The 26,459-nt window shown below is 44.7% G+C and overlaps 1 protein-coding gene across 1 annotated transcript in view; it reads left to right on the top strand.

The window, feature by feature from the left end:
• The window catches only part of MYO5B (myosin VB), a 1,014,515-nt gene that overhangs the window by 390,663 nt on the left and 597,393 nt on the right, over positions 1-26,459 (top strand). Inside the window, exon 4 of the mRNA XM_078674793.1 lies at positions 11,399-11,543. Within this exon, the coding sequence (XP_078530919.1) occupies positions 11,399-11,543 (145 nt within the window). The remainder of the gene's footprint in view (positions 1-11,398; positions 11,544-26,459) is intronic.

Genomic DNA, 26,459 nt, shown 5'->3' with positions numbered 1-26,459 from the left:
GCGGAGGTATGGAGAAATATGCTGTCGGTGTGAGAGACCCCCAATCAAACTAGCAGCAGCATTTTGGACCATTTGGAGTTTGTGACAAAGGCCAGAGGGTAATCCTAAATAGAGTCCATTTGCGTAGTGCAAATGGGAGATAATCAATGCATGAACAATTGTTTTCCTATGGGCGCAAGGCAAATAATTGATACTTTTTTTAGAGTTTTAATCTTGGAAAAAAAGGCGGCAGAGACTGATCGAACCTGACAGCCTAAAGACAGCTGTTGGTCCCAGCGAACTCCAAGATTCCTGACTGAGTCCTTAGGAATGGGGACTTGGCTCAGATCTTCCGGCCACCAAATGTTAGAATCTAGAGGGGAGGGCTGGTTGAAGAAGAGCACTTCAGTCTTAGTTACGTTCAGTCTTAGGAATTAAGATCCATCCAGTGAGCAATGTTTCTGATGCAGGGTTTGAGGGGTTCAAAAGAAATAGTGGACGGGTCCTCAAAAGTGAAAAGCAGCTGAATGTCTTCAGCATGAGGTGTAGTTTTAATGCCGGACTTGGAAATCATATCAGCTAGCGGGGAAAAATAAACATTAAAAAGAAGAGGGCTTAAAGACGAGCCCTGAGGAACGCCCCATTTCAATGGCCTGGGCGTAGAAGTAAAAGGGGGTGTATGTACCAATTGTGAACGTTTTGACAGAAAAGAACCAATCCATTTTAGGACATTGCCCTGGATTCCCAAGGCCTTCAGTCTTTTTAATAGGATGGGGTGGGAGACGGTGTCGAATGCTGCTGATAAGTCCAGCAGCACCAACACCGCCCTTGATCCTCGGTCTAGCGTCCAGCGGACAGAGTCCGCCATCTCAATAAGGGCCGACTCCGTACTATGGCCTTTACGAAAGTCATGTTGGGAGTCATGGAAAAGGCCATGGGTCTCAATAAAACCAGCGATTTGCTGATGGGCAAATCGCTCGAGTATCTTGGCAGGGGCAGGAAGGAGAGATATCGGTCTATAATTAGCGGGGTTACCTGGATCTAAGTTAGCCTTTTTTAAAATAGGGACAAGGAAAGCCTGTTTCCAGGCTTCCGGATAAGTGACCGAAATCAAAGAAGAATTCCATAATGGATTGAGGTAGGGGTTGAGGAAGGATGCCAAGGCTTTAAATTGTTTTACTGGCCAGGGATCCACTGGGGATCCTGACCTGCATCTGAGTAGTTCCTGTAAGGAAGACTCCTCCAATATCACTGTAAAGTCAGCAAAGACTGGGCCAGAATAGTTCGTGTCAGTAGGGTCCTGTAAGGAAGACTCCCCCGATATCACTGTAAAGTCAGCAAAGACTGGGCCAGAATGGTTCGTGTCAGTAGGGTCCACTATGGACCCGGTATTCTCATGGAGAGGGAACGAGGCATGGATCTGGGCAATCTTGTCCTCGAAGTATTTAGACAGCTGGGAACAGAGTTCTTGGGAGGCGGGCTGTTGTCGGATCAGAGCCTGGGGATCGGTGAAAGATCTAACGATTGAGAAGATCTCTCGCGAGATATTACTGGCTTTATTGTTCTTCTTGGCTAGAAAGCCTCTTTTATGTTTAATGATCTGTTTCCGATATTCTTTGATAGCGATACGATACTTCCCATTGGCGCAAGCGTTCATGCCCTGAACATTTTAGAACTCAACCTCCCGGATTTCTGTATCTCTATGCTGCAAATCTTACAGAATTTGTCTGTGAGATGGGGCTCTGGGATGCACAAGTCTCATCAGATCTCAACAGCCCAACGCACTTTCTCAAGAGCTGGTCCAGTCTTTCTGTCCAACTTTCTAGTCGTATACCTCCAAGTGAGGGTTCTTCTCAAAGATTCTTTCTTTAAGTGTGCACATTGTGAAGGAAGAACTTTTCATATTCTAACTCTGCAAAGATAGCATGGTGTCTCTTTTGATATGCGGTGCATTGTGGACCATCAACAGTTTGGACAAGTTTTGAAAACCCCTACTTTTTTGTTAATCTCTCTTCTAGTTCCTTTAGTTCCCCATCTGACTCTTCACATAGTGGTGCCTGTAAGGGAAGGCTGTGACCTGTAAATAAAAAAGCTACATAAATAAATAACGTGGCATCATGCAGTGCCTTGTTCAGTGTTTTTGCCTTAGCAAAGCTCAGAGGTTGCACTTTGCCAGGATGTACCCTTGGACTGTTGCAATACATTTCACCTAAGTGGAGGTACACCGAAAGGTAATAAACTAACCGTCAGTTTGGCTGTCTGCAAAATGATTGTAGCACCATGCTTTGATGTTAAGAAAGGAGTACTGAACAAGTTACTTTTGTGGTACCTGAAATATTAGGTGATTACTGTAGGTGTGCCTGATTCATGAAAATGGAGTAAAAGATGAGTTCACCTATCTGAGGTGGACAGTCTTTAACGATTTTGCTTGCGCTGGTTGACAACACTGTGCCACAAAATTGTGGCACTTGTATGTACTTTATTAAAGTATGCATTACTACTCAGCGCTTCAGTGAAATATTCCACAAGCACAGTCAACCCTAGCATTGACTGCTGGGGGTATTATAGTGTGGATGGTGGATGATATGCAAGAATCTCACCCCTTCCTGTGTGCTTTTGGCAGCCCCTCTCTTCCTTTGACTGCCAGAGACTCTCATGTGGTTAAGGCTACACCTTTTGCTTAATGTCAGAAAGACTGATTAGGAGTGCCCAGGTGTCGAATGCGATATGTATTGCTTCCTATAAAATCTGACAACGACGAGTTTCAAATGTATTGGGTGTTATAATTATTGCCTATTTCTGACCTGAAAATGGGGCATAACATGCAGATGTGGGTGTTTACTGCACTTAATCTTCACATAATGGTAGTAGCCAGGCATTTTACCTCTAGTAAATTCCACAAGAAGTGTGAACTTTTTTTGCCCGAGGTGTAATACTCCAGATGCGATAAACATCTCTCCCATTTATTTTGTGATCCTTGCTCAAACATGTGTTTGCACAGGGATTGCATTTTAAGAGGGCACTCATAATCAGGACCATAGAGTATGTATTCTGGTCTTTCTTGTCTATGCAAATAGCACAAACAACTTAGTCTGAATCACAGCTGGTAGATGGTTGGAGAAAGTTTATGTGCTTGGCTCCTACCATATTTGGGACATTTAATTTCTACATCTCTAGCTCTAATGTTGGTGCTACACTCAGTTCCACATCCACCTTTAACCCTGTCCTTTCCACTCACACTTACCTTGCCCTGTAACGTGATGTCTCCGTTCTGGGGAGGGCCCTGCGTTGGAATCAGACACTCCACACTGTAGTGAGGGAATAGAGAGTTAGACTTTGTGCTGAGGGAACTCTGTGCCAGCTGCTAACATGTCAAACTCTTTGTGAGCCAGAACTTATTATTGCGACCCTAATCCTAACTCTACCTACCATTTACCTGGACCTAACCTTTTCCTTATAAGGTCACTGTAATGATAAATCCAAGGTCCAGACGAAATAATGAAGTAGAATTTATTATAGTTGAAGCACCAGCTGGCAGAGAGCGGAACCAGTGGGCTAGAGAGCGGAACCAGTGGCGGCGCTGTGGAGCACACGAACAGTGGGCGAGCAGGCAGAGAGCAGGCAGGCGAGGAGGACGAGGAGGAGACACTGACTGCGGCGCCTGGCCCGGCCGCACCCTATTGCCCTATTGCTTATTGCTGGAGGTGCATCCCGGGCGCGGCCGCACTGCTCTGTGTCCCAGTCCTGAACGCAGCGGGAGCGAAACGTCTGCTGCGACTGCGGCTGGAGCGGCTGAAGCCGCGAGTGCCTGCTGGTTGCAGGCGTCAGCCGCGGGTGGCGGCCGGTGCGGCTGCAACTACGGGCCCCTGCTTACAACGTCTTTTGGTGCGGCCGGAGCCGCGAGCCCCCGTAGGACGCGGCAATTGCCGCGAGTGACGTTCTGGGTGCGGCCGGTGCCGCTAGCACCCATTAGACACGGCATCAGCCGCAAGTGGCATTTTTTGCATTCCTTTGAGTGGCCGGAGCCGCGAGCCTCTCCGGGACACGGCAGGTACCGCGAGAGCTGCTTTGGGTGCGGCCAGAGCGGCCAGGTGCGGCCAGAACCACGAGAGACTGCTAGATGTGGCACAGCTGCGACGGTTGACCCAAGTGAAGTCTTAACTTAGGCTGGAGCCATAAAACTACCCTGGATGCAACAACAGAGGTACCTAAATTATAAAAACCAATTAACGAAAGAAAGACAATTAATGTGCATGAAAATTTTACTATAAGAAACTGAGCCAGGGAGCCAGGGAGCAGGAACGGGGAGCTAGTTCCTGGTGTTGCATGAGCGGCGCACCTGTGTGCTAGCACCTTGGAACCGTACCTCTTTGGCTGTGTCAATTTGAATTCGGCAAGAGTTTCCATCTTAATTCTGGCTCTAAAGTAGTGGGCAACAGGAGACCATATCAACCATACAGGTGGCTAAGATCTATTAAGTATCATACGGCCGGAACAAATAGCACAGCTAAAATTACAACTAAAACAACTTAGCAATATACTACACTGCCATGGCCTATAAAAAACTAAGGTCGAGAACCATTTTTATGAAGAGGATGGGAACGGAAGAAGCAATTAGAAAGAGTACTGGCAAGACGGCAAGAACCGGAAAGTCTGCAGTAACTCCTGGTATTAAAAAGTATTTTACGAAACTAAACTCAGATGAACAGGGACAAGTTCAAAAAGATCAGACAGTTAAAGAAAAAAAAGGGAATAAAGAGGTAGGAAAGGATGAAATGCATCAAATTCAAATCCAAAACCAAAGGACACCTGAAGCTCCTCAAAAAAGTATCTCTATCGTATCGGAAGAGCTAATCGCGATCTCTACTACAGTAGATTCAATAAAACTGGAATCATCTAAATTACAACAATCCCAAGAATATAACATCACATGTCCAGATATTAACATCAAAGACTTAATATACCACATGGGAACGCAAAAGGAAAACCAGAACATACAGAATAGTACTCCACAAAAATCATCAGACCTAGAGGGTTTCCTCGAAAAATCACCAGATCTCTCTCTCTTTAAAAGTATAGATCTCCATAAAGACCATACCCCAATATCCAAATCCTTGTTTACATTGCAAAGTATTCTGGAAGCAGTTCTCACTCATCTAGGGAACATATTGGAAAATTCTGACCAAACACTTGATACCCAACTAGGAATACTAAAATTCCTACTTGAGAAAAAAAGGAAGAAAGAGCAAACAATGTCAGCAACAATAACAGGAGTCTGTGGTAAATGTAAAGGGGAATACTCTTATAACCCAAAAGTTAAAACAACAAAAACATCTCCTTCTCAAACAAAGGAAACTGCAACCCAAACCGGAAAGAAATTAATTACGGAACCCAAGGGCAAACAGGATTCTAACCCTATATACTCTCTTAGAAACCTTTTTAAGGAGAAAACCAAAACAGTGTCTCCCCAACAGCCCGTAGTTTACTATCCAATCTTCACTAAAAGAAAATCTGACTCCACCTTGAACAGCCCTGCAACATCCAATCTCAAATCAACCGTTGAGATCGCGCTGTCCAATGACGACACACAAGGCCTAAAAAGCCCTAACGACAAAAGAAATCAAAAGTTGATTAAATCAAAAAGGAGAAAGGCGCAAAGAAGAATTAAGAAAAAGAAAGCTCGTCAAATAAGAATACAGACCAACTCTCCTCTTTCACTGGAAACAGAGGAAAGTGCAGAAATACCACAGACCAATAAGACAAAGGAGCAGAATTCACCGGTAAAAACCCAAAGAGACAACTCTGACCAACTGAGTAAATTAAATCCTAAGGCAAAACATTTTCTACCAACAGGACATGGGCCGACAAGCCCAGAGGTAAGAGAGATCTCAAAAGGAACTCTCTCCACACAGAAAAGGGATCTGCAAACAGTGGAGACCAGGTCTAATTTTCTGGAAATCATAGACCTATTCCTGTCTGATGAAACACCACTCAACCGTGGCCGAATTATCAGTCTGCTACAAATAATTTGGCCGTTACAATCTCTAGCACGTAATGAAATAAAACTAGTTATGTTTCCAGAAGAATCAAAAATGTCAATTGCGATTGTTGAATTTTGGTCTCCAGTGATCCCGGGAATCATACTGCAGGAGAGCGACACTTTACACAAATACGGTTATGACCTGGCCCCAGTATTAAAATACGAACCTCAAAAAAGACCTATACCAGACGAATCTCCCAAAAGGCCTCGATTCAACCATTCACTTAACATCACCACCAATTCGCTAGATCATGCTACAGAAAATATATTTGTATCCATAAAGAACGGCGATAGAGAAATATGGAGCAAGAAAACTCCCAGTGTTGAAATAACAAAGATAGATCATTCCTGGTCCTGGATTTCGGAAACCCTGAACAGTAACAAACAAACTAAGGATAACAAGTCCTCTGTTTAGCACAGGTTTGACGATCTCCTCTTGGAACCTTGCGGGCATAACTAAAGAAAAAATGGCTGAAATAACAAAAGATTCCCCAGCAATAGTGGCCCTCCAAGAAACTTGGTCTACACAAAACCTCAATCTGGAGAAATATTTCATATATGACATTCCTGCAGAACAGGTCGACCGGGGACATGCGAAAGGTGGGATAGCGATCTTATTAAATGAAGACTACAAATGGGCACAAGAAGTAATTCCAACTAACTCAAAGAACCATCAATGTATCAAAATCAAGTGCGAGACAAATCCTCCTGAAAACTTAAAAGATATATTAATTTATAACATCTATATCCCCCACGGAGCACAAATGGACGCACTTACTATAGAAATCCTAAAAGACAGAACAAACAACAGAAAATCAGGGTTATCCATCGCTTTTCATCATGGGGATCTTAATGGGAAAATATCTAATGAGTTAATATCGAAATGGGCAAATTGGCTCACAGATGAGGCTCTGGGAATCTCTATTCCACTTTTTCCAAAAGAAAATAAGGCGGATAAAAGAGGGAAGATGCTAATAGCATCGCTACCCATTCTAAATGGAACAATACTAAATGGCAATGTAGAAGGAGACATACCTGCCTCAAATACAAGACAGGGAAACTGTAATCCTTCACTACTGGACTACATGATCTGTAGCTATGATCTGTACAGATCAGTTTTACAACTTAAAATCAACTTTGCCGATGGTAGTGATCATGCGATACTACAGCTAACTACAGAGTGGAAAGCACAACAGTCCCAGTCAAATCAAATTATGTATAGCTGTAGTACTGTCCTGGTAAACCCAACTCAAAGACGGATTCACTGGAACTCTGCTACTCTTACCAAACTAATCTCCATAACTGATTCAACACAACTCTTACAAAGAATACAGTCAGCAAATCCGATAACAAACTTCGAAATTGTGATAAAAAAACGAACACAAAAATTACAGGAAAAGCTGATGCAACCTCCAAAGAAACAAAACAAAAAACAAAAGCTAGCTACTAATACAACTTACCTAAACAAACTGGTACGAGCACAATTTTTAGAAAAGTCACCAGCTAGACAGATAGAAATCAACAAATTAAAAAATCAACGCAGGAGAGAAAGAGAAAAAAACAAGAGAATAACCCAAGATAAAAATTGGGTAGATCTGCAAATAGCAGCGAAACAAAATAACCAACGTGCATATTGGAACATAATTGCTAAAGAAATAGGCACGAAAAAAGTATTACAAACTATCCCGGTGCCTCCATCAGAATGGGAAATGTATCTGGCCAATTTATATAAATTAAACACTACTGTAGAAAAGAGCTACCATCCTGTTAGGAACTCGGAAATAAAATCTTCAGACTATGGAGTTACTAGTCCACTCTCTATTGAGCTACATATAAGAAAGGCAAGATCAACAGGAGCAACAGATCCGGACCAAATACCGATTAAGGTCCTCCAATGCAACCCCAAAGAATGGAGTAAGATGCTATATCCCCTTTTCAACTACATTTTCAGAACTGGAGATATTCCCAAATCTTGGAAGGGGAGCATTATAATACCCATACACAAAAAGGGTATAAGGTTGTATCCTGGTAATTATAGACAGATAGCCCTTTTGGACGCAACAGGAAAGATTTTTTCAGCTACAGTATTAGACCATCTAAAAGATTGGGCCTTTTCATCTGGACTGATCCCCTTATACCAGGCTGGATTTAGACCAAAGCATTCAGTCACCGATAATATCGCTGTTCTGCAAACCATCTTAGATAAATATGTTACAATAAAATCTCAGGTTATATATGCTGCTTTTATCGACTTTTCCACTGCATTCGATAGAGTAGACAGAGCGACACTATGGAGAAAACTCAGTAATATGGGTATCCCGGACAATCTACTACACATATTAACAGTATTACATACAGATACCTGGTGCCAAGTCCAAATGGGGAAGGAAAAAGGTCTTACTAGTGCAATTCCGACCCCAAATGGCCTTAGGCAAGGATGTCACAATAAGAAAGAAATTCCCTCGTGGTCTTATTTATTTTACTCTAAACATTTAGTTCCTACTTTTAAACAAAAGCCCTTCAAAGCATGGCAAGTACAAAAGTGTATTGCATTTATATTTTTATTTAGTATTCATTTTTTACTTTTTCTTTTCATTTCAAATTCATATTTCAAAAAGTGTTTTTTTTTTAATCAATATATCAAAAAACATTTACATAACATATAAAGACAATTAAAATGAGAAATACAATTCTATATACATAATACCACACAAAGAGCACACCTAACATTCAGACAACTTACACACATCCTAATACATTTACTCAAAAAAGATTCTTTATCCTGTATCTGAGGAGTCACAGATATTAGTGTGAACTGTCACGCTAGGTCTACGCGTTTCGGTGGGATGAGACCACCTTCCTCCGGACCCTTGACAGAACAGAGTTCTTCCCAACAGTTTGTGCCCTCTGTATGAGTATCCTAGCACGAGTTTTGGCGATGACTTCTATGGAGTAACACTTCCTTTCAGATAGGTAATTAAACCGTTTTTAAAATTCTAATGCTTCTTGTGTTTCATAACGTGTATTTCCTTATTAGATGTTCCATCAAATTGGTATTAATGCCCTTGTGATCTCATATGAAGTGTTGGTCCAATATCATTAAATAAAGACAGCCTTCAATTTTTTCCAACGTTCTAAGTTTTCATTGGCACCGAGTTTTCATCGCGCATTTCCTTAACCGCAACACCGCCCGATCACCTTAGGCTTAGGCAAGGATGTCTCCTCGCTCCTTTACTGTTTTCCCTGTATCTCAGTGACTTGCCTCAACGTTTTCAACAGCTATGTAATTTTCCACCAAAAATTGCTTCTCATAAAATACATACTCTATTGTATGCGGATGACGTCATCATCTTAGATCAAACTCCATTTGGTTTGCAAAGAAGCCTTGAGGCCCTCTACAATTATACAGAGGAAAATTACTTAATACCAAACATCTCGAAAACTAAAATAGTACCGTTCTCTGGGATAAAAAGGAGTACTAAATGTATCTGGTCACTAGGAGGAAAAACGGTGGAAGTGGTAAAAGAATACACTTACTTAGGAAGAATATTCACCAAGCCCTTACAAAATAAGTCCCCTACTTTGAATTTAACCCGGAAATCCGATGTCCATGTGGGAGCACTTTTACGGCTATACGCTGCATCTGGACAAAGACATTTTTCTGCAATGCTTAAGGTTTTATAGTGCCAAAGTTCCACCAGTACTGTCGTACGCACTTGAGCACATACCAATAAGTCAATGGTCCTTTCTAGACTTAAAAGAAGGGACGATCCTGCGGAAACTTATGAAGTTATCTCAATCGGTTCCAGTGCAAGCGCTCTGCCTCGAGCTTTCATTAACTAGCTCCTATGCCCGAGGAATTGCCAATATCATCAAGTGGGCATATAATCTCCTCCATGCTGAAGAAGGAACGCTCCGATCCCTGTTAAAGACTGAGACATTCGAACGTGAACCATCGAACTATGTATTCTCAAAAAATGCCCTATCTGCTTTTAAGCTATCAGAGGTTAACATCGAGCTGTTACTTTCCTGGTCTCCTGCCCAGTTGAAACTTTTTCTAAAGCACTTTACTACAAGACTAAGTTTTGACCTTGACTCTCAACATTGTCTTAAACTGTCATAATATAAAAATATTTCTGAAACTATAGAGTATAAGAAACCTCAACAATATATTAATTTTAACCTGTACCACGGGGTCAGGAGATCGATTGTTTTACTTCGATTCGGAATAATTCCTGTAAAAACAATCACATTTAGGTGGCATTCAAAAGAAAACCCTATTTGTAATCTATGTAATAGTGAGGAGCAGGACTTGGAACATCTATTATCTATTTGCACAAATGCGTTAGTGGTAGAAGCAAGGAAAAGATTTTTACGACCACTTTATTTAGAATGTAGAATTAACTCAGTACAGGAATTGATTATTTTATGTAAAGTTCCGCCAAACGAATTTGTTTGTCACAATTTTTACAAATTTTGAAAACCATTTTTAATTTCATATTAGAATGACATTTTTAACAAAATTGTGTAAATTTGAATATTGTGTATTTAATATTTGTGGTTCTCAGTGGAGAACCAAATCAAATACAATAACAACTCTCACCAGCACAGGAGAGTAGACAGGAACCTTCCTTGCTCCTTTCTTCCCCAGCAACTGTCCTCAGATTCCAGTGTAAGGAACTTGGAACACTCAAGACAGCACGCTGAAGAACACATTACAAAAGATGCATATGCAAATACTTTAAAAAAACAACCCTTTATTTTTAATGGTTTATCACAACAAAGCATATTCAAATACTTAATGTTACATCACATTTAAAGGAAACACAACAGGCACCCAGTGTATAGGAAAAGGTTTTCTTAGTCCTGCATCACAAAGAAGGATTTTAAAAATGTTTTTTGACGATGTCAGTTTAGGTTTTGAGATTTGTGACATCATTGACTAATGGGCCACTTTCCATTGTAACACTGGCCATAAATTCTCACCCATCCCTTTATCCCAACCCTATCTGCTTTCTAGTCTATTGACCTGTTTTCCTCCTTGTTATTTCTTTAATCACTGGTACAATGATGTACTTTGCAGCACTGATTGGAACTAGTTGCTGATTTATGCTTTTGGCGTTGTTTAGTAATTGCCCATCACATGGGTGACGGTTATATACTGAATATACTTGGTTCTGATGCTGTATCTTGGCAACTGTGGCTTCCACTTCCAGAATCCAGATTGTGAGCTTGTAGTGAGTTGCTGGGGTGAGCAGACAGGCCTTTTCCTTTCAGTTTAATAAACCCCTTTACTTAAGCTAGTGTGCTCCCGTATGCCTTAAAATGGCCCTCTAGTTACAAGGATTCAGGTGTTAGTAACTGATGTTTTTTCTTTAGGTATTGTGCTTGTTGCCATAAATCCGTATGAACAGTTGCCAATATATGGAGAAGATGTCATCTACGCGTACATGGGCCAAAACATGGGTGATATGGATCCTCATATCTTCGCGGTGGCAGAAGAAGCCTACAAGCAGATGGCCAGGTGACAATAGCTATTTACAAAAGATTTGTATTGTTTACCCTTGCGATTTTCAAGTTCTTCTTTACAATGAGTTGTAGATTTAAGAAATGTAATAACCTAGTAAAGATTTAGAAATTTTTAAGGACACGTGGCCTGAAAGCTGGCTTTGGACCAAGAAGACCAAGGTCCAAATAAATACATCAGTATTAGTATATTGCAACAATAAACACCTTACAAATGTGTTAGACCTGGGGGTCTCTAGTTGGCTGAGGGAGGCACCTTAGGCAAAATAGGGACCCTTGCTTCCACATCAGGGAAAGGAAGGACACCTTCTCAGATAGTCCCTGCTCACCCCCTCAGTAGCTTGGCACGAAACAATATAAATCCAACATATGCATATTTGTAAAATTCCTCCTGGCCGGTTATTAGGCCAGCCAGCCCTTGTAGGTTCTGGCGATATTATTGAGCAATTGTAGATGATCCACTGCAGTCCTAATGGAATGCTATGCAGTTCATAATGCAAGAATCAGGCACTTCGCAATGTAAAAATAATGCAGTTCGTTATGCAACAATCAAGCAGTTTGTAATGCCAAAATAATGCTATGCGTAACTCAACAATCAGGCAGTTCGTTATGCAAACTAATGCAATGCGTAATGCAACAATCAGGTAGTTCGTTATGCAAAAAAAGTGCAATGCGTAATGCAACAATCAGGCAGTTCGTAATGCAGACACAATGCATTGCGTAATGCAACACACAGGCAGTTCATAATACAGAAATAATGCAATGCGTAATGCAACAATCAGGCAGTACGTAATGCAGAAATAATGCAACGCGTAATGCAACAATCAGGTAGTTCATAATGCAGGAATAATGCAATGAGTAATACACTAATCAGGTAGTTTGTACTACAGAAATAATGCAATGCGTAATACACTCCCGCACCGATCGCAGTGCTTTAGATGGTCTCTCACCACTCTTACTGACTCGCGGTCAGCTTCTGCCAACAGATGCCCCCAACATGGGTATGGTGTAAACCAAAGTACAGCTCCACACTTGGGCCCCGGTACTGCCACTCCTTGGCAAGTACGGGCCGCGATACGAGCTGAAGCAGAGGTTCACGCTGCGAGAATGGGAGAGGCCAAGAGCTTCTCTATCCGAACCTGCACCCCTCTCCAGGCGGCGACACACGTTACCTGGGGGGTGCGACCTCGCTCTCCTCTCCTCTCGACTTCGGCCTCCGATGCCACTCTGTGGATTCCAGGCAGTGGGGATAACCAAGATCTCAGGCTGCAACAGGGCACACCCGTACAGCATCGTTGAGACTCCCTTGAGCTTTGGGTGTGCACGATCACAGGGCAATCCTCACAAAGGTCTTAGGCTGCACAAAGCACACGCACACAGCGTCGCTGAGACTCACTTGGACTCCGGGAGTGCACGATAACAGGGCAATCCTCATGAAGGTCTCAGGCGGCACAAAGCACACGCACACAGCGTCGCTGAGACTCACTTGGACTCTGGGTGTGCACAATAACAGGGCAATCCTCACGAAGGTCTCAGGTTGTAAGAAGCACACGCACACATGTCGCTGAGACTCACTTGGACTCCAGGTGCACACGATCACAGGACACTCCTCACGAAGGGCTCAGGCTGCAGGAAGCACCCGCACACAGCATTGCTGAGACTCGCTTGGACTCCAGGTGCCCACGATCACAGGGCAATTCTTACGAGGGCAAAAAGCACACGCACACAGCGTCGCTGAGACACTCCTGGAAAGTTTTGTGTTCCTGAGTTTTCACCACAGGGAGCCAGCTCTCCTTGGGCCCTTGAGGTTAAGTTACTTCAGGACACAGCACACAACAAAGTCCTTTCAAGCAGGGGGACGTGGCACACAGAAAAGTTTCTTAGCCTTCCTTGGTTAAATCGGCAAACTGCAGGCCAGCCCCAGAACACACAGCAAGGGTCAGTCCTTTTTTTCAGTCACTTCAGCTGTTTCTTCCTTGGCAGAGGTTCCTCTTCACCAGGAAGTAGTTTCAATCCTTTTCAGGTTTGAGCAATCCAAACTCCAGGGGTTTCAGCTCTCATAGTTATACCCCTACATGTCTTTGAAGTCTTTGTGTTCAGGGGAGCACCGACCCCTGTCCAAACCAGTTCTGGGTGTCTCCCTGCCTGTGACACCTTCTTCCTTTGATAGTGAGGGTCTGAATCCTTAATCACTCAGCAGGAGATGGAGCCATTGTTTTATGGCAGCAACCCAGGCCTCTTCACCTCCAGGGGCTACTCCTCCCCCCTACACTCCAGATGCAGGTCAGCCTGTTGCTTTCCCACTTCCTCCCCTGGGTCAAGACATTCGCCAGAGCCTATCACTCTCAAAACCAGACAGTCAATCCACAACCAGGCAGAGACACACAGAAATGTTAAAACACAAAAACCCAGCCACTTCTAAAAGAGTGGTTTCTAAACTCACAATTCAAAACCCACCTTCACAAAAAGATGTGTTATTGAATTGTGAGTTCAGGCACACTAAACTTCACCTTTCCATGTTAAGCCTTTGGGAAGATAGGCTGGAAACATATTACACAGCCTCCCCCATTCTGTCCTATAGGCAAGATGGCCTTGCAACAGTGAAAAACTAAATGGAGAGTATTTCACTGTCAGGACATGGTACACACCGTAGTACAAGTCCTACCTTTTTACATACACTGCACCCTGCCCAGGGGGGTACCTTGGGCTTACCATAGGGGTGTCTGATGTGCATAGAAATGGAAGGGTAAGGCCTGGCAAGTGGGTGCACTTGTCAGGACAACATGGCAGTTTAACCCCTTCGCTGCGGGGTGTTTTCCCCCCGCTGTGCAGGGGGAGGGGGGCCGCGCACGGCGCACTGTGCTTGTGACGAGCTCGGCTCGTCATGAGGCACAGTGCAGCTGCACTCATGACGAGCGGAGCTCGTCACAACCACACCCGTTTTTCGAACGTTTGGCACAGCTGGGTAATTATCCCCGCGTGCAACGTTCCAACGGCCGTGACGATCTCAGCTCGTTATGAGTGCAGCTGCACTGTGCCTCACGACGAGCTGAGCTCGTCATGAGCATAGAAGGGGTTAACAAACTGCGCGCAGGCACTGCAGTGGCAGGCCTGAGTTCTCTCTTAAGGCTACTGGTGTGGGTGGCACAATTAGTGCTGCAGGCCCACTAGTAGCATTTGCATTACCAACCCTGGCAACCATAGTGCACTTTACTAGGGACTTTACTAGTAAGGCAAACATACCAATCATGGACAACCAATGAACATTATACTTTACACAGGGAGCACTTGCACTTTGACACTGATCAGCAGTAGTAAAGTGCCCAGAGTCCTAAAACCAACAGAAACAGGTTAGAAACAATACAGGAGGAAGGCAAAAAGTTCAGGGTTGACGCAAAAAGGGCCAATTCCAACAAAACGTATCTACCTAACAAAACTCTGGCCAGCACCTAATACAACCGTTGAGCACTTCCTTCAAAAGGTGCTAGGATTGCACGTAAAATAGTATTTTAATTCAGTAGGTTGGACTTGAGTGTGGCTGGATTTGATCATTTTTACTCGGTCGAATATTTGTCGATAGCTTTTTTGACATGATCCTTATTTTTAAGTTTTCATTTCATAGTGTTTATTTTAGTAGTCTTTGGGGGTATTAAAAGTTTGGCAGAAGGGGAATCTGCCATGTTTTTGCAGATATGCTGCATCGTTCAAATTCTAAATATCCCCATTGTTTTTAAAGTCTATATGTTATTTATTTTTTATTTTGAAAGTTTTATATAGCGCGAACAAGATCTTTGCAGATATCAGAGCGCTTTACAAGGACACGGGGATAATAATACAAAGTAATAAGGAGTAATACAAAGTAATATTAAGTAATAATTGAGGTAGTTAGGTACAAGGTGCTCAGTTACATAGGTAGGTCAAAAGACATGAGGTAGGTCACAGGTGAGGTAGTGTCGGTACACGGTGCATAGACAAACAGTTGCGTCAATAGTATAAAGTACAGAAATAAGGAGCATATACTTGCTTAAGCGTGGTTAAAAATGTGTGGAACTTAAAGGTGGGCATAGTTGAGGTGGGTGAGTGCAGGATGTATAGTCCCACAGGTGCTACAGTAGTAGAGAAGTAGGGGTCGTTGAGGTGGTGTGGGTAAAGTGTGCAAAGTCAAACAGGTGTGAGAGAGCGCAAACTGATTTAAATGTATGAGTACATCACACTTACCTGTAGTAAGCACAAATCATGAAGAGAAATGCCATGAGTGCTAATAGTATCTGCAAAAATATTCTGAATGTATAGTTAATATAGAGATTTAAGTAGAAGTGGAACTAATACAGAAATGTGTGACATTATGTGACTTTATTAGACGTGATTATTTTTGAATCCATGTCGTGAAGCTGCTAAAACATAAGATGGTATATGGTTAAAAGCAGAACGTGGTAGGCCTCAGGGCCAGAGCTGGAGTTGAAAGGGAAGATGGTTCTTTTCACGACACAGATTATATTAACGTTTTTGGTCACTGCATTAATAGACCATGATTTATAGAAATGTTTACTTAATAATAGAATAAGAGTATTAACATGCTTTAATTAAATGAAGAAGTTGAATGCTATAATCATAATGAGAAATATTGTAGGCCTGAAATGTTTTATCATTGATTTATACGTACATGTCTGGGCTGAGAAATGTTGCAAGCCTTTTTAGAAGTCTATGAGAGTTGGGTTCTTGGCGGCAGATATCTGTCTGCAACAGGAAAGGGGGGATCCGATTATAAATGAATGAATAGAGGTCTGTTCAGTAGACGGCCCAGACATGGAGGAGGGTTCTGGAATGTTTAAGGGGTATCAGCGGGCCGGAGAAGAGTCTGAGAAGCAAGGTCAACTCTAACGTCTGAGGCCCAATACAAAGCATCATGGAAAAAGCCTGAAGTTGCACCACGTGAGAGGCGTTTCGCAAGGGGCGTCTCAAATGTTGTTGACTGTTTTGTATTAGGGACAGCACCCCTGGGTGGAGTTAGAGCAGAGACCTGAGGACCCTTTAGAGAGCGGATGGGTAGGCAGTGAGGGGTCATGACTGGAGAACTATAGGTCTTCACCAAGAGACTTAGAGTGAGTGACTTCCCTTGGGGGTCATTCACTGCTGACACCTTTGTTAGGTTGGGATTTGGTTAAGTAGGGATACCATCTAGAACAGGGTAGGGACGCCTAACCTGTGTTTGTTTTCCTCCAACCTAAATGAAGGAGAGATATGCGTCTATGCTGATAGCTTTACTATTCTTAGAACTTGTGTTAGTGATTTCTGTTGCTCGTCTGAGGGCTTTTCGAGAGCACATGTATGTAATTGGACCTGTGTATCTCGTGAATCTCATTCTGAGATGCCTGTATTTGCAGCTCATTATATCTTTACAATAAACTTTTGAAAACTAGAAGTTGTCCGTGATCTTTGAGAGTAGAGTCCTTTCTTGGGTGAACTGGCTTGGAAATGGGTGTACTGTTTTCCTCCTAGACAGGCAACAAAGGTTCAGTCGACCAGATCGAGGTTTGGATCAATAGATATAAGGTATCGATCAAAATCTCGCCCTTTCAGTTGGTAGCTATAGAGGATGGTTGCCTTCTTGAGGACGGTGACCTAGGCCAGGTTAGCTTACCCCAAGGCCCCTAGAAATCGATGATCGGAAGAACAGCCCGCAGATGAAGATCCGGATGACGTGAGACAGAAAAAGCAGCAGTATCGGTCGAGAGTGAGTATAAAGGGTTATGCGTGTTAGATTGCGGTGTTTTTGTATTGTATCTATGTTGTAATGTCTGGCGGAGTTGAATGTCTGTAGAGTGACTGTGGAACAGGTTGTGAGCGCGCGCAACCGGTGGAAATCTTAAGTTCAAGGAGAGCTTAAGTGGTTCGGGTGTATCGGACACCCAGAGTAATTGTCAACTAGTGTGAAGGGGGTCATGAGGTACCATTGATCATCCGAGAGACCGAGATAGGGGGAACGTAAGAGTGAGTGCGTGAGTAACGGACGCTGGTCGGAAGTTACTGTGTGTGTAAGCAACCTATCAGAGAGACGATAGACATCTCGTCAGTTGTGTTGACAATTACAGATAGACTGTGGACGTACAGTCGAGAGAAGTGACCGCTTGGTCGGAAGTAGTCATTTTTCGGTGTATGAATGGGACGCATGCATAACCGGGAGACGAGTTGAGAAAGGAGGGGTGCTGCTGCGAAGCGGAGAAAAGTGACGTCAGGTGGTGTCGCGCAGTGATTGGCTGACCGGAGAAAGACCGCGCTGTGATAGGCCAGCTAGCGAACACGTCAGACAGGGTCGCGACGTGATTGGCCGACAGAAGAAAGACCGCGCTGTGATAGGCCAAGCTAGCAAAGCCGCGACAGGATTGGTGGATTGTCATCAGGAAGTAAACAGAGTAGCGAGGCTGGATTTTGTGCGCATAATTATGAAGTGTTTTAAATGGTTGAAAGCGCTGTTTAAAAAAGAGAAGCGGGGATCGTATGAAGGGGAAGAAGCCCCGCCGGAGGGTACGCCAGCTCGTTATATGGCAGTAAATGTTGGGTTGCATACGATCCTTTGGATATCAGAGTGGAGTAAGATTACTGAAGGAAATGAGGAACTGACGTTCCCGAAGTACGGGACGTTCAGATTAGAGGTGTTACATCGATTAAAATCAGTCATGACCTCAAAGAGACCCTTGCCTAGACCAACCCAGTTTGAAGCTCTTGAAGCATGGATTAGGGCAGCGCATGAAAAGAATATGAACAGACGACAAGAAAGGGTGAAACGCTCGGTAAGGGCAGTGCAGGATGCCAGGTGGGATGCGGATGCTAAAAGATGGAGAGTGCATAATTTGGAAATAAATAAACTGTACCCAGTGTTAGAGGCGCCAGTAAATAAAAGTCCCCTGGAAGAAGATGATGAGAGCGAAACAGAGGACAGCCTGATAAACAGATTACTGACAGACAGGCCACCCCCGTATAATAGAGCAGGGGGAGAGGTCGAGAATACTGAAGGAGCAAAGGGGGGCAATGCAGGAGAGCATAGACCGCTTCCCAGTTCAGAGTGGGATCCTGAGCCAAAGAAAGAGTTGTTCCAGCCTAGTCAGGTGCAACAGGTAGTCGGTAGGTTTGTGGTACAAAGAGCGCCGGAAACGGAAAGCGCCACATCCTACCCATTACCAGATGCACTACAGGTACCTGTTACCATAGGTCCTATAATATCGATATATGACCAAGAGAGAGCAAAAGGGGAAGAACGGAAACGGAAAGACAGAGAAAGAGCAGAGGAGGCAAGGAGGAACGATACCACTAATTCCCCAAGTCAGATGCCGATACCCAGAGAGTGGAGCACCCCGATGCACACAGCAGGGGACCCAGGAGGAGATCCTGGGGGCCCTAGATGGCCAATGGATCTGAGGGGATCGGGACGAAAATCCTTTCAAGAGCTAAATGAGTACATGAAGCAGTGGGATGAGGCAGTGAAGGCTCAAAAGTGCATCAATGCTGCGGAAGCTGAAAGAGAAAGTCAGGACAGCAGAGCACGGACTCACTGCGGGGCTGGGGAGAGTAGCCCGGAGTGGGACTGTAGAGGGAGTAGGGGAGTCACCCATTGGGCCCGGAGTGGAGGTAGAACAGACCTGGAAAACGGGGGCCCCGGGAGTGGAGGGGTGGCGCGCCCAATACTCAGTGAAGGGGAGAAGAGAGCACAAGAGTACAGAAACAGCTTTAAGTGTCCACACTGTGTGCCCGGCACCAGAGAACTGAATGGGAGTTGTGAGAGGTCGCACCATAGTCCCTGTGATGACAGAAATGAGCGCAGCCCAGGGAATATGGGGAACCAGGAAGGATCGTATCGGATACTGAGCGATACGAGGCAAAGGGAGTGTAGCGACCAGAGAGAAAATAACAGAGAGGTGTGCAGTGAGAGGAGAGAAGAAGAAGAGAATGGGCAGAGCCAGAATAGGGGTAACAGGCCCGTGTTCCATCACCTTCCAAGATCGGATGGCCGAGCATGGGACCTGGAGAGATGGGAGCAAGGGAGGCCACCCATTAACTCTCCTGAGCCCAAACGCAGAGCTCGAAGTTGGGATGGTAGGGAGACCAGCGAGCCCCCTTCGAAAGACATATTGCGAGCTGAGATAAGAGCCAAGAGACTTGATGTCTCCAGCTTAAGGTCAGATCTGGATGACATGGTAGATGGTACCCTGCCTTTAGAAAGAATGGAAATGTATGAACAGGATGAAATACTGTATATGGCAAAGGACATCACTCGAAAGGCGAGAGCAGTCCATGAGAAGTTAGTCGAACTAGCAGGCAAATATATGGTGGACTTGTCAAGAACCAAAGCATTACAGGGTAACCACAGGCTACATTACTCAGATCGAGACCTAGATGAGAGGAGAACGATTGGGCTGAAAACACACATAAGGGAACTGATCACTGGAATAAGGACATGGAGGGCACTAGATAAGTGGGAAGAGAGGTGGTCCAAGAAAGGGACCGGCAGGAGAAGCATGATTGGTATGACACCAGGACAGCAGGGAATAGAAGCTTACCCTTTGCGGGAAGTTGCAAATGGGAACTATGTACATGTCCCTTGGAGTAGGGGAGATTTAGCTGCTTTTACCACCTCTTTCCCCAAATTACGAGAGAACCCTGTGGAGTGGTACAAGCAAGTCGAGAGGTTTGTAAAAATCTCTAAGGTCCTTTGGATAGATCTGAACACGCTGTTTGACATTGTAGTACCAGGCGATCTGTGGACAGCATGCAAGGTTAGCGCTGAGTGGCCCACAACGGAGCCAGAGAGAGATGCCAAGACTAATGGGCCGTCCGAGATTGTGATGGCAAAATTCGAGAGAGTGATGACTTGGCTGAAAGAGAAGGTGCCAATGCAAGACATAGATTGGGTCAGAATGGACCGAACAAGACAGGAACCCAAAGAGACAGTTCATGAATATTACGAGAGATTGCTGAAGGCGTTTAAACAGTATAGCGGCTTGGATGTAATGGATCCAAAAGATATAGGGCAATTCGTGTCCAAGTTCGTCCTGGGACTGAGACCGGATATTAGTTTAATGATTCAGCAACACTCGATTTGTTGGCAAACTAAACCCCTAGATGAAATACTGAGATATGCCAGGTACTGTTGTGATGAGATAGATTCCAAGGCTAAGAAACTAAAGGAAAAGTTGATGGTGGTACAGATGCAGGCAGCAGGGAAAGGGGGACAACAGCAACAGCAGCAAGGGACAGGTACAGGAGGAAAGAAGCAGTACAGTCAGAACAAGGGTAATGAGGAGAGTTCCACCTTTAGACCCAGAATAGACATAGCTACCTTGAAGAAAACGACTAGGTGCCACCAGTGTAACGAGCTGGGGCATTGGAAACGCGAGTGCCCTTACAATGTAGAGATAGGAGAGCAAGAGGAAGAGGAGGAAGAGGTCCAAAGCGCGCCTACAAGAGGGGTAACGCCATACCAAGGAAAGGTGCTCAAAGGGGGGGCTCCTCCCCGAGCCCAGTTCCCGCAACCTCCTCGAGTAGGGAGTATGGGTAAGACCTATAGACAAATGCCCCTGTTTGTGGAAGGGGAAGAGTGCTATTATGTGGACCCATTAACCGGACAGAGAGTGGAAAGAGAAGACTGCACCCTTGGGGCAGCCTTAGAGGTAGATCAGAGGGGACCCTATGTGGAAGCAGAAGTAGCAGGGTGCCCTACGACATTTCTGGTGGACACAGGAGCCACTAGATCCACAATCAGATCAGCTGCAGTTCCAGACCTGCCCATGTCTGGAGAGACTATACAGGTGGTAGGGGTTGCAAACAGAAGAATAACCAGCCAATTGACAGAACCGGTGCAGGTGAAAATAGGGAAGTACAGTGATGAGCACCAGTTTGTGGTTTGCGATTCAAGCCCTGTGTGTCTGCTAGGAAGAGACCTGTTGTGTAAATTGAATTGTACTATATATTGTACACCTCAGGGGGTGGAGGTATTGACCAATGATGATGACGCAGATTTCAAAGTTGCAAACTCTAGAATATGCGTGGAATTGTACCCTACTTTAACAGTAGAGGAGCTTCCCTGGGACTTGAGAGAGACAGTGGCATCAGAAGTATGGGATTTCACTGGGGAAGAGATTGGATTGGTCAAAGGGGTGGACCCAGTGAAAATTGTAGTGAAACCGCATGCTGAGTTCCCAAGAACACCCCAATACAAATTGACTCCAGAAACGATTGCAGGCATAAAACCCGTGATAGAGTCCATGATTAAACAGGGAATACTGAAAGAAATCGTGGGTAGTCCATGCAACTCCCCGATTATGGGTCTGCAGAAACCAAATGGGAAATTTCGGATAGTACAGGACCTTCGAAAGATTAATAACATAGTCGTTTCGTGTTGTCCAGTGGTACCGAATCCATCAGTGATACTGTTTCAGATTCCATTCCAAGCAGAGTGGTTCACAGTGATCGATCTTTGTCAGGCTTTCTTTTCGATCCCTTTGGACGAAGATAGCCATTTTCTTTTCGCATTTAAGCTGGAAAATCGCGTCCTAACATGGTGTCGTATCCCTCAGGGGTATACAGAGAGTCCATCGATCTTTAACCAGCTTTTGAAGAAAAATCTTGAAAGTCTAGTGCTGCCCCAGAAGTCAGTTCTGGTCCAGTACATAGACGACCTCCTTGTGGCGTCAGAAACAGAAGAAGCTTGCAGAGAAGACTCCATTGCTTTGTTAAATCACCTAGCTGCCAATGGGCATAAGGTGTCCCCGGGAAAATTGCAGTACTGCCTGACAGAAGTGCAGTACTTAGGACACAGAATTGAGAAAGGCAAACGAAAAGTGTCACCAGACAGGATAGAGGCGATCATGAAAATGAATGCGCCTAAGACACAAAGAGAGGTCAGGATGTTTCTAGGGATGGTGGGTTATTGCCGACAGTGGATCGTGAACTTTTCACTGAAAGCAAAGCCCTTGCAAAAACTGACGCACAAAGAGGTGAGTGATCCGGTACCATGGGACAAAGACTGTTTGATGGCGTTCCTACAGCTGAGAGAGGACCTGTGTCGTGCTCCGGCATTGGGAATGCCTGATTACAATAAACAATTTTTTCTTTACTGTTGTGAGAGAGAAGGTTGTGCGTTGTCTGTGTTGGTCCAAATCCATGGGAATGCCCGTAGACCAGTTGCTTATTTCTCGGCTACTTTAGACCCAGTAGCCGCAGCGTTGCCCGGATGTCTCAAGTCCGTTGCTGCAACGGGTGTCAGCATTGAAAGATGTGAAAATATCGTTATGGGGCACCCGTTAGAGGTGTGCGTGCCACATTCTGTTGAACTGTTGATGACCAGGACCAAAACACAGCATCTGACCAACAGTAGGCTCACGCGTTATGAGCAAGTTATTCTTGCTGCAGAGAACGTGACCCTCAAGAGATGCTCTGTTTTGAACCCTGCTACCTTGATGCCACTTCCAAATGATATAGATGATGATGATGAATGTACAGACCATGACTGTCTCGATGTGACTGAACTATGCACCAAACCCAGACCCGACATCGTAGATGAGCCACTGACCGACCCAGACGAAGTTTTCTTTGTCGATGGCTCATGTGTAAGAGACGAAGTTGGGCAGTTGAGAGCAGCTTATGCTGTTTGTACAATTGAAGGAGTTGTGGAAGCTGGGTGCCTGGAAGGAGTACACTCCGCTCAGGTAGCCGAGATTATTGCCCTGACACGTGCTTGCTTAGCAGGCAATCAAATTCGAGTTACCATATACACCGACAGCCAGTATGGGTATGGGGTAGTTCATGATTACGGGCAGTTATGGTCTCAAAGAGGGTTCATGACTTCTTCAGGCTCTCCCATTCGCAATGGAGAGTTTGTGCGCCTGTTGTTAGAAGCATTGCAATGCCCAGCAAGTATCGCAGTTGTAAAGTGCATCGCACATACCAGAAATGAGGACTTTGTTTCGAAAGGCAATAGATATGCTGATGAAGTTGCGCGGTATTGCGCGGAACAAGGTTACTCTTTCACAGAGGTGGATGTGGGTGGAATAAATGTAAGAACTGAATTAGCTATGATATTGGAAACTGTTGATACTTGGGATGAACTGTCAACCATGCAAGAAAATGCTCCTGATTCTGAAAAAGAAACATGGGAAAAGGCAGGATGTGTAATGGGTGAGACCCATTTTTGGGTCTCAGCAGACGGCAGAGCAGTGTTGCCCAATGAGATGGTGAGTCCAATGGCTAGACTCATACATGGTCCCGTACACTTAGGGAGAGATGCTATGCTGAGAGTGTTTAGACAGACTTGGTACAATCCTAAGTTTAGAATAGCAGCAGAAGCAGTGTGCCAGCGTTGTGTGACCTGCCAGCAGCTGAACGTAGGGAAAAGAACACCAGTTGCACTAAGTCACATAGGAAGGTCTGGAGGTCCATTCAATAGAATGCAGATAGATTTCATTGAAATGCCAAGGTGCAACCGCCTCCGCTATGTCCTGGTGGTTGTTTGTGTGTTCTCCAGATGGGTTGAGGCATACCCTACACGTAGGTGCGACACCCTCACAGTGGCTAAGTTACTGCTTCGAGAACTCATTCCTCGCTTCGGGGTGCCGGCCTTTTTGGAATCAGATAGGGGAACACATTTTAACAGCGAGCTTGTGAAGATGATCTGTGTAGCACTAAATATTGACCAAAAGCTGCATTGCAGTTACCGACCAGAAGCCTCAGGAATTGTGGAACAGATCAATGGAACAATCAAGGCCAGAATAGCGAAAGTGTGCTCCTCAACGACCCTGAGTTGGCCTGATGCCCTGCCATTAGTCCTCATGAGCCTTCGTAGTACCCCAGACAGAAGAACAGGGTTGTCACCACATGAGGTGTTAATGGGGAGAGCAATGAGGCTGCCATCTATTCCAGCTACTGCACTGTTAAATATCACAGATGATATGATCCTGGACTATTGTAAGGGGCTGTCTGACGCCATGCGTTCTGTGTCCCTTCAGGTGCAGGCTGCAGAGGTTCCAGCGTGCCAGGGCCCGTGCCATGACCTGAACCCTGGGGACTGGGTCCTGGTAAGAAAACACGTGAGAAGAAGCTGTCTGGATATTCGTTGGCGTGGACCCTTCCAGGTCATCCTGATCACAAACACAGCTGTAAAGGTGGGAGGCCTGCCCAATTGGATCCACGCGTCACATACGAAAAGGGTTCCAGCACCTCTGGAAACAGCTCCTCTCTCGGATAGACGTCCAGCTGAGGACCGAGAAGCCATAGAGGGGGCTAGCCAAGCTGTAGAGGTGCCAGCGGAAGCAGGGAACGAGTCTGACCAAGCTGAGGACGGTCAGTACAACAGCGAAACAGAAGACGCTACAGAAGGAGAAAGTAGCTGGGAGTACGAGTCTGACCCTGACAGGTCTGAAAGAGAGCGAGAACAGACCAGAAGGAGAAGGAGTAGAAGGGCACGTGGAGAAGCTAATTGGCCGCAAAGAAGGAGCTCTAGCCTGAGGTCAACTCCAGAGTTAACCCTTCCTCCGATATCAGAAGACTCAGATCCAGAAGAAGGTGCTCAGGGCGCTGAAGCACCGGACCGAAGAAGGTCAAGAAGAGTGCGAGTGCCTAACAGAAGATACTCCACACCTGAGTGGACATATCTGGCGACAAATGTCTGTGAAACCAGAGACAGGGAGGATCCGAGCGGTGGTGGTGTCCAGTTCTGAGCCCATTATCACCGTGGAAATACGACTGTTGGTACCCGGTGTCGAACAAGAAGGGTCACTAACATTCGTGCTCCCCAGACCTCCCCGCCTCAGCAAGTTAAAACACATGTTTCTTACAGAATTGCAATTCCCCGACTTTGGTACAACGATAACAGCACATGAAGAGCACAATCTTCGTTTGGAAATACTGAACTATGCTATTGAAGCTGCAACCACAAATCTGATAGTAGACTGTTAAAGGACTTTGTAAATAAAGCAAGCAGAAAAAGAAGATTACCTAGCGCCCAGGAAGCAGAGAATTTTAGGGAACTTCCCTTGAGTTGATGGAGAAGGGCTAGGGTTGTCTTTTTGAACTGTTAAAGGACTTTTGCGAAGAAGGTTGTCAGCCTCCAGTTGTGTGGATTCTAAGGACAAAAGGATTGAAAAGAGACTGTAAAGGAACGAGGGGAAAAGAACTTTTTGCAAAGATAAAGAGAGAGCTAGATTGTCTGACGAAATGGAGGCCGGCACCCCGAACCGCAGAGCTAAATGTATAATAGGTACACTAATAGTAGGAGTGATAATATTAATAGCTTTAGTGGTAACAATTTCTTATGTAAAGGGAAATGAAGAAGAGGTAAAGGTAACTGATGTGAGTTCTGTAGTAACGCTTACACCTATTGTTGCTGGTGAGAAAAGGGAAAATACTCAAGAGAAAGCGTTATTAGCTGCAGAAGCCCGCAGGTTACATGTAGACGAGTCCCAAGGAGACTTTAGGTCAAATGCTTATGCTAAACTTTTATATGAATACGTGGATGCCATGGAGGTTAAGGATTGCTACGTCTGCATGCAGTTGCCTGCGTCTGTAGATGAAGGAATTCGCTATCATCACCTCCCTCTGACATATGGCATTACATGTAGCTTATTGCTTAGTATATTTTATGAGAGAGATAGTTTTGAATACTATTTCTCTAATTATGATTCAGTGTTGCCAGAAGTCCCGAATTATAAGCAGATGAATAAATGGGATTACTGGAAGAGTGAAGACAGATTGGCCAAATTCTTCATTCCTTGGATTACCTTAGATACTTCACATGCCCGTAGAAATAACCTGACATGCAAGGTGTCAGAAGTCGAGAAGAAGTTCATAGGGCAGGTGGATGATCGTTACAGGAGACAAAAGATTTTGAAAAAATCAGGACAAGGGAAAATAGATTGGACCGAGG

Source organism: Lissotriton helveticus, chromosome 2_1 (genome assembly GCF_964261635.1).
Source record: "Lissotriton helveticus chromosome 2_1, aLisHel1.1, whole genome shotgun sequence".
Classification (NCBI taxonomy): Eukaryota; Metazoa; Chordata; class Amphibia; order Caudata; family Salamandridae; genus Lissotriton; species Lissotriton helveticus.
This window is presented reverse-complemented; position numbering and strand designations above follow the sequence as displayed.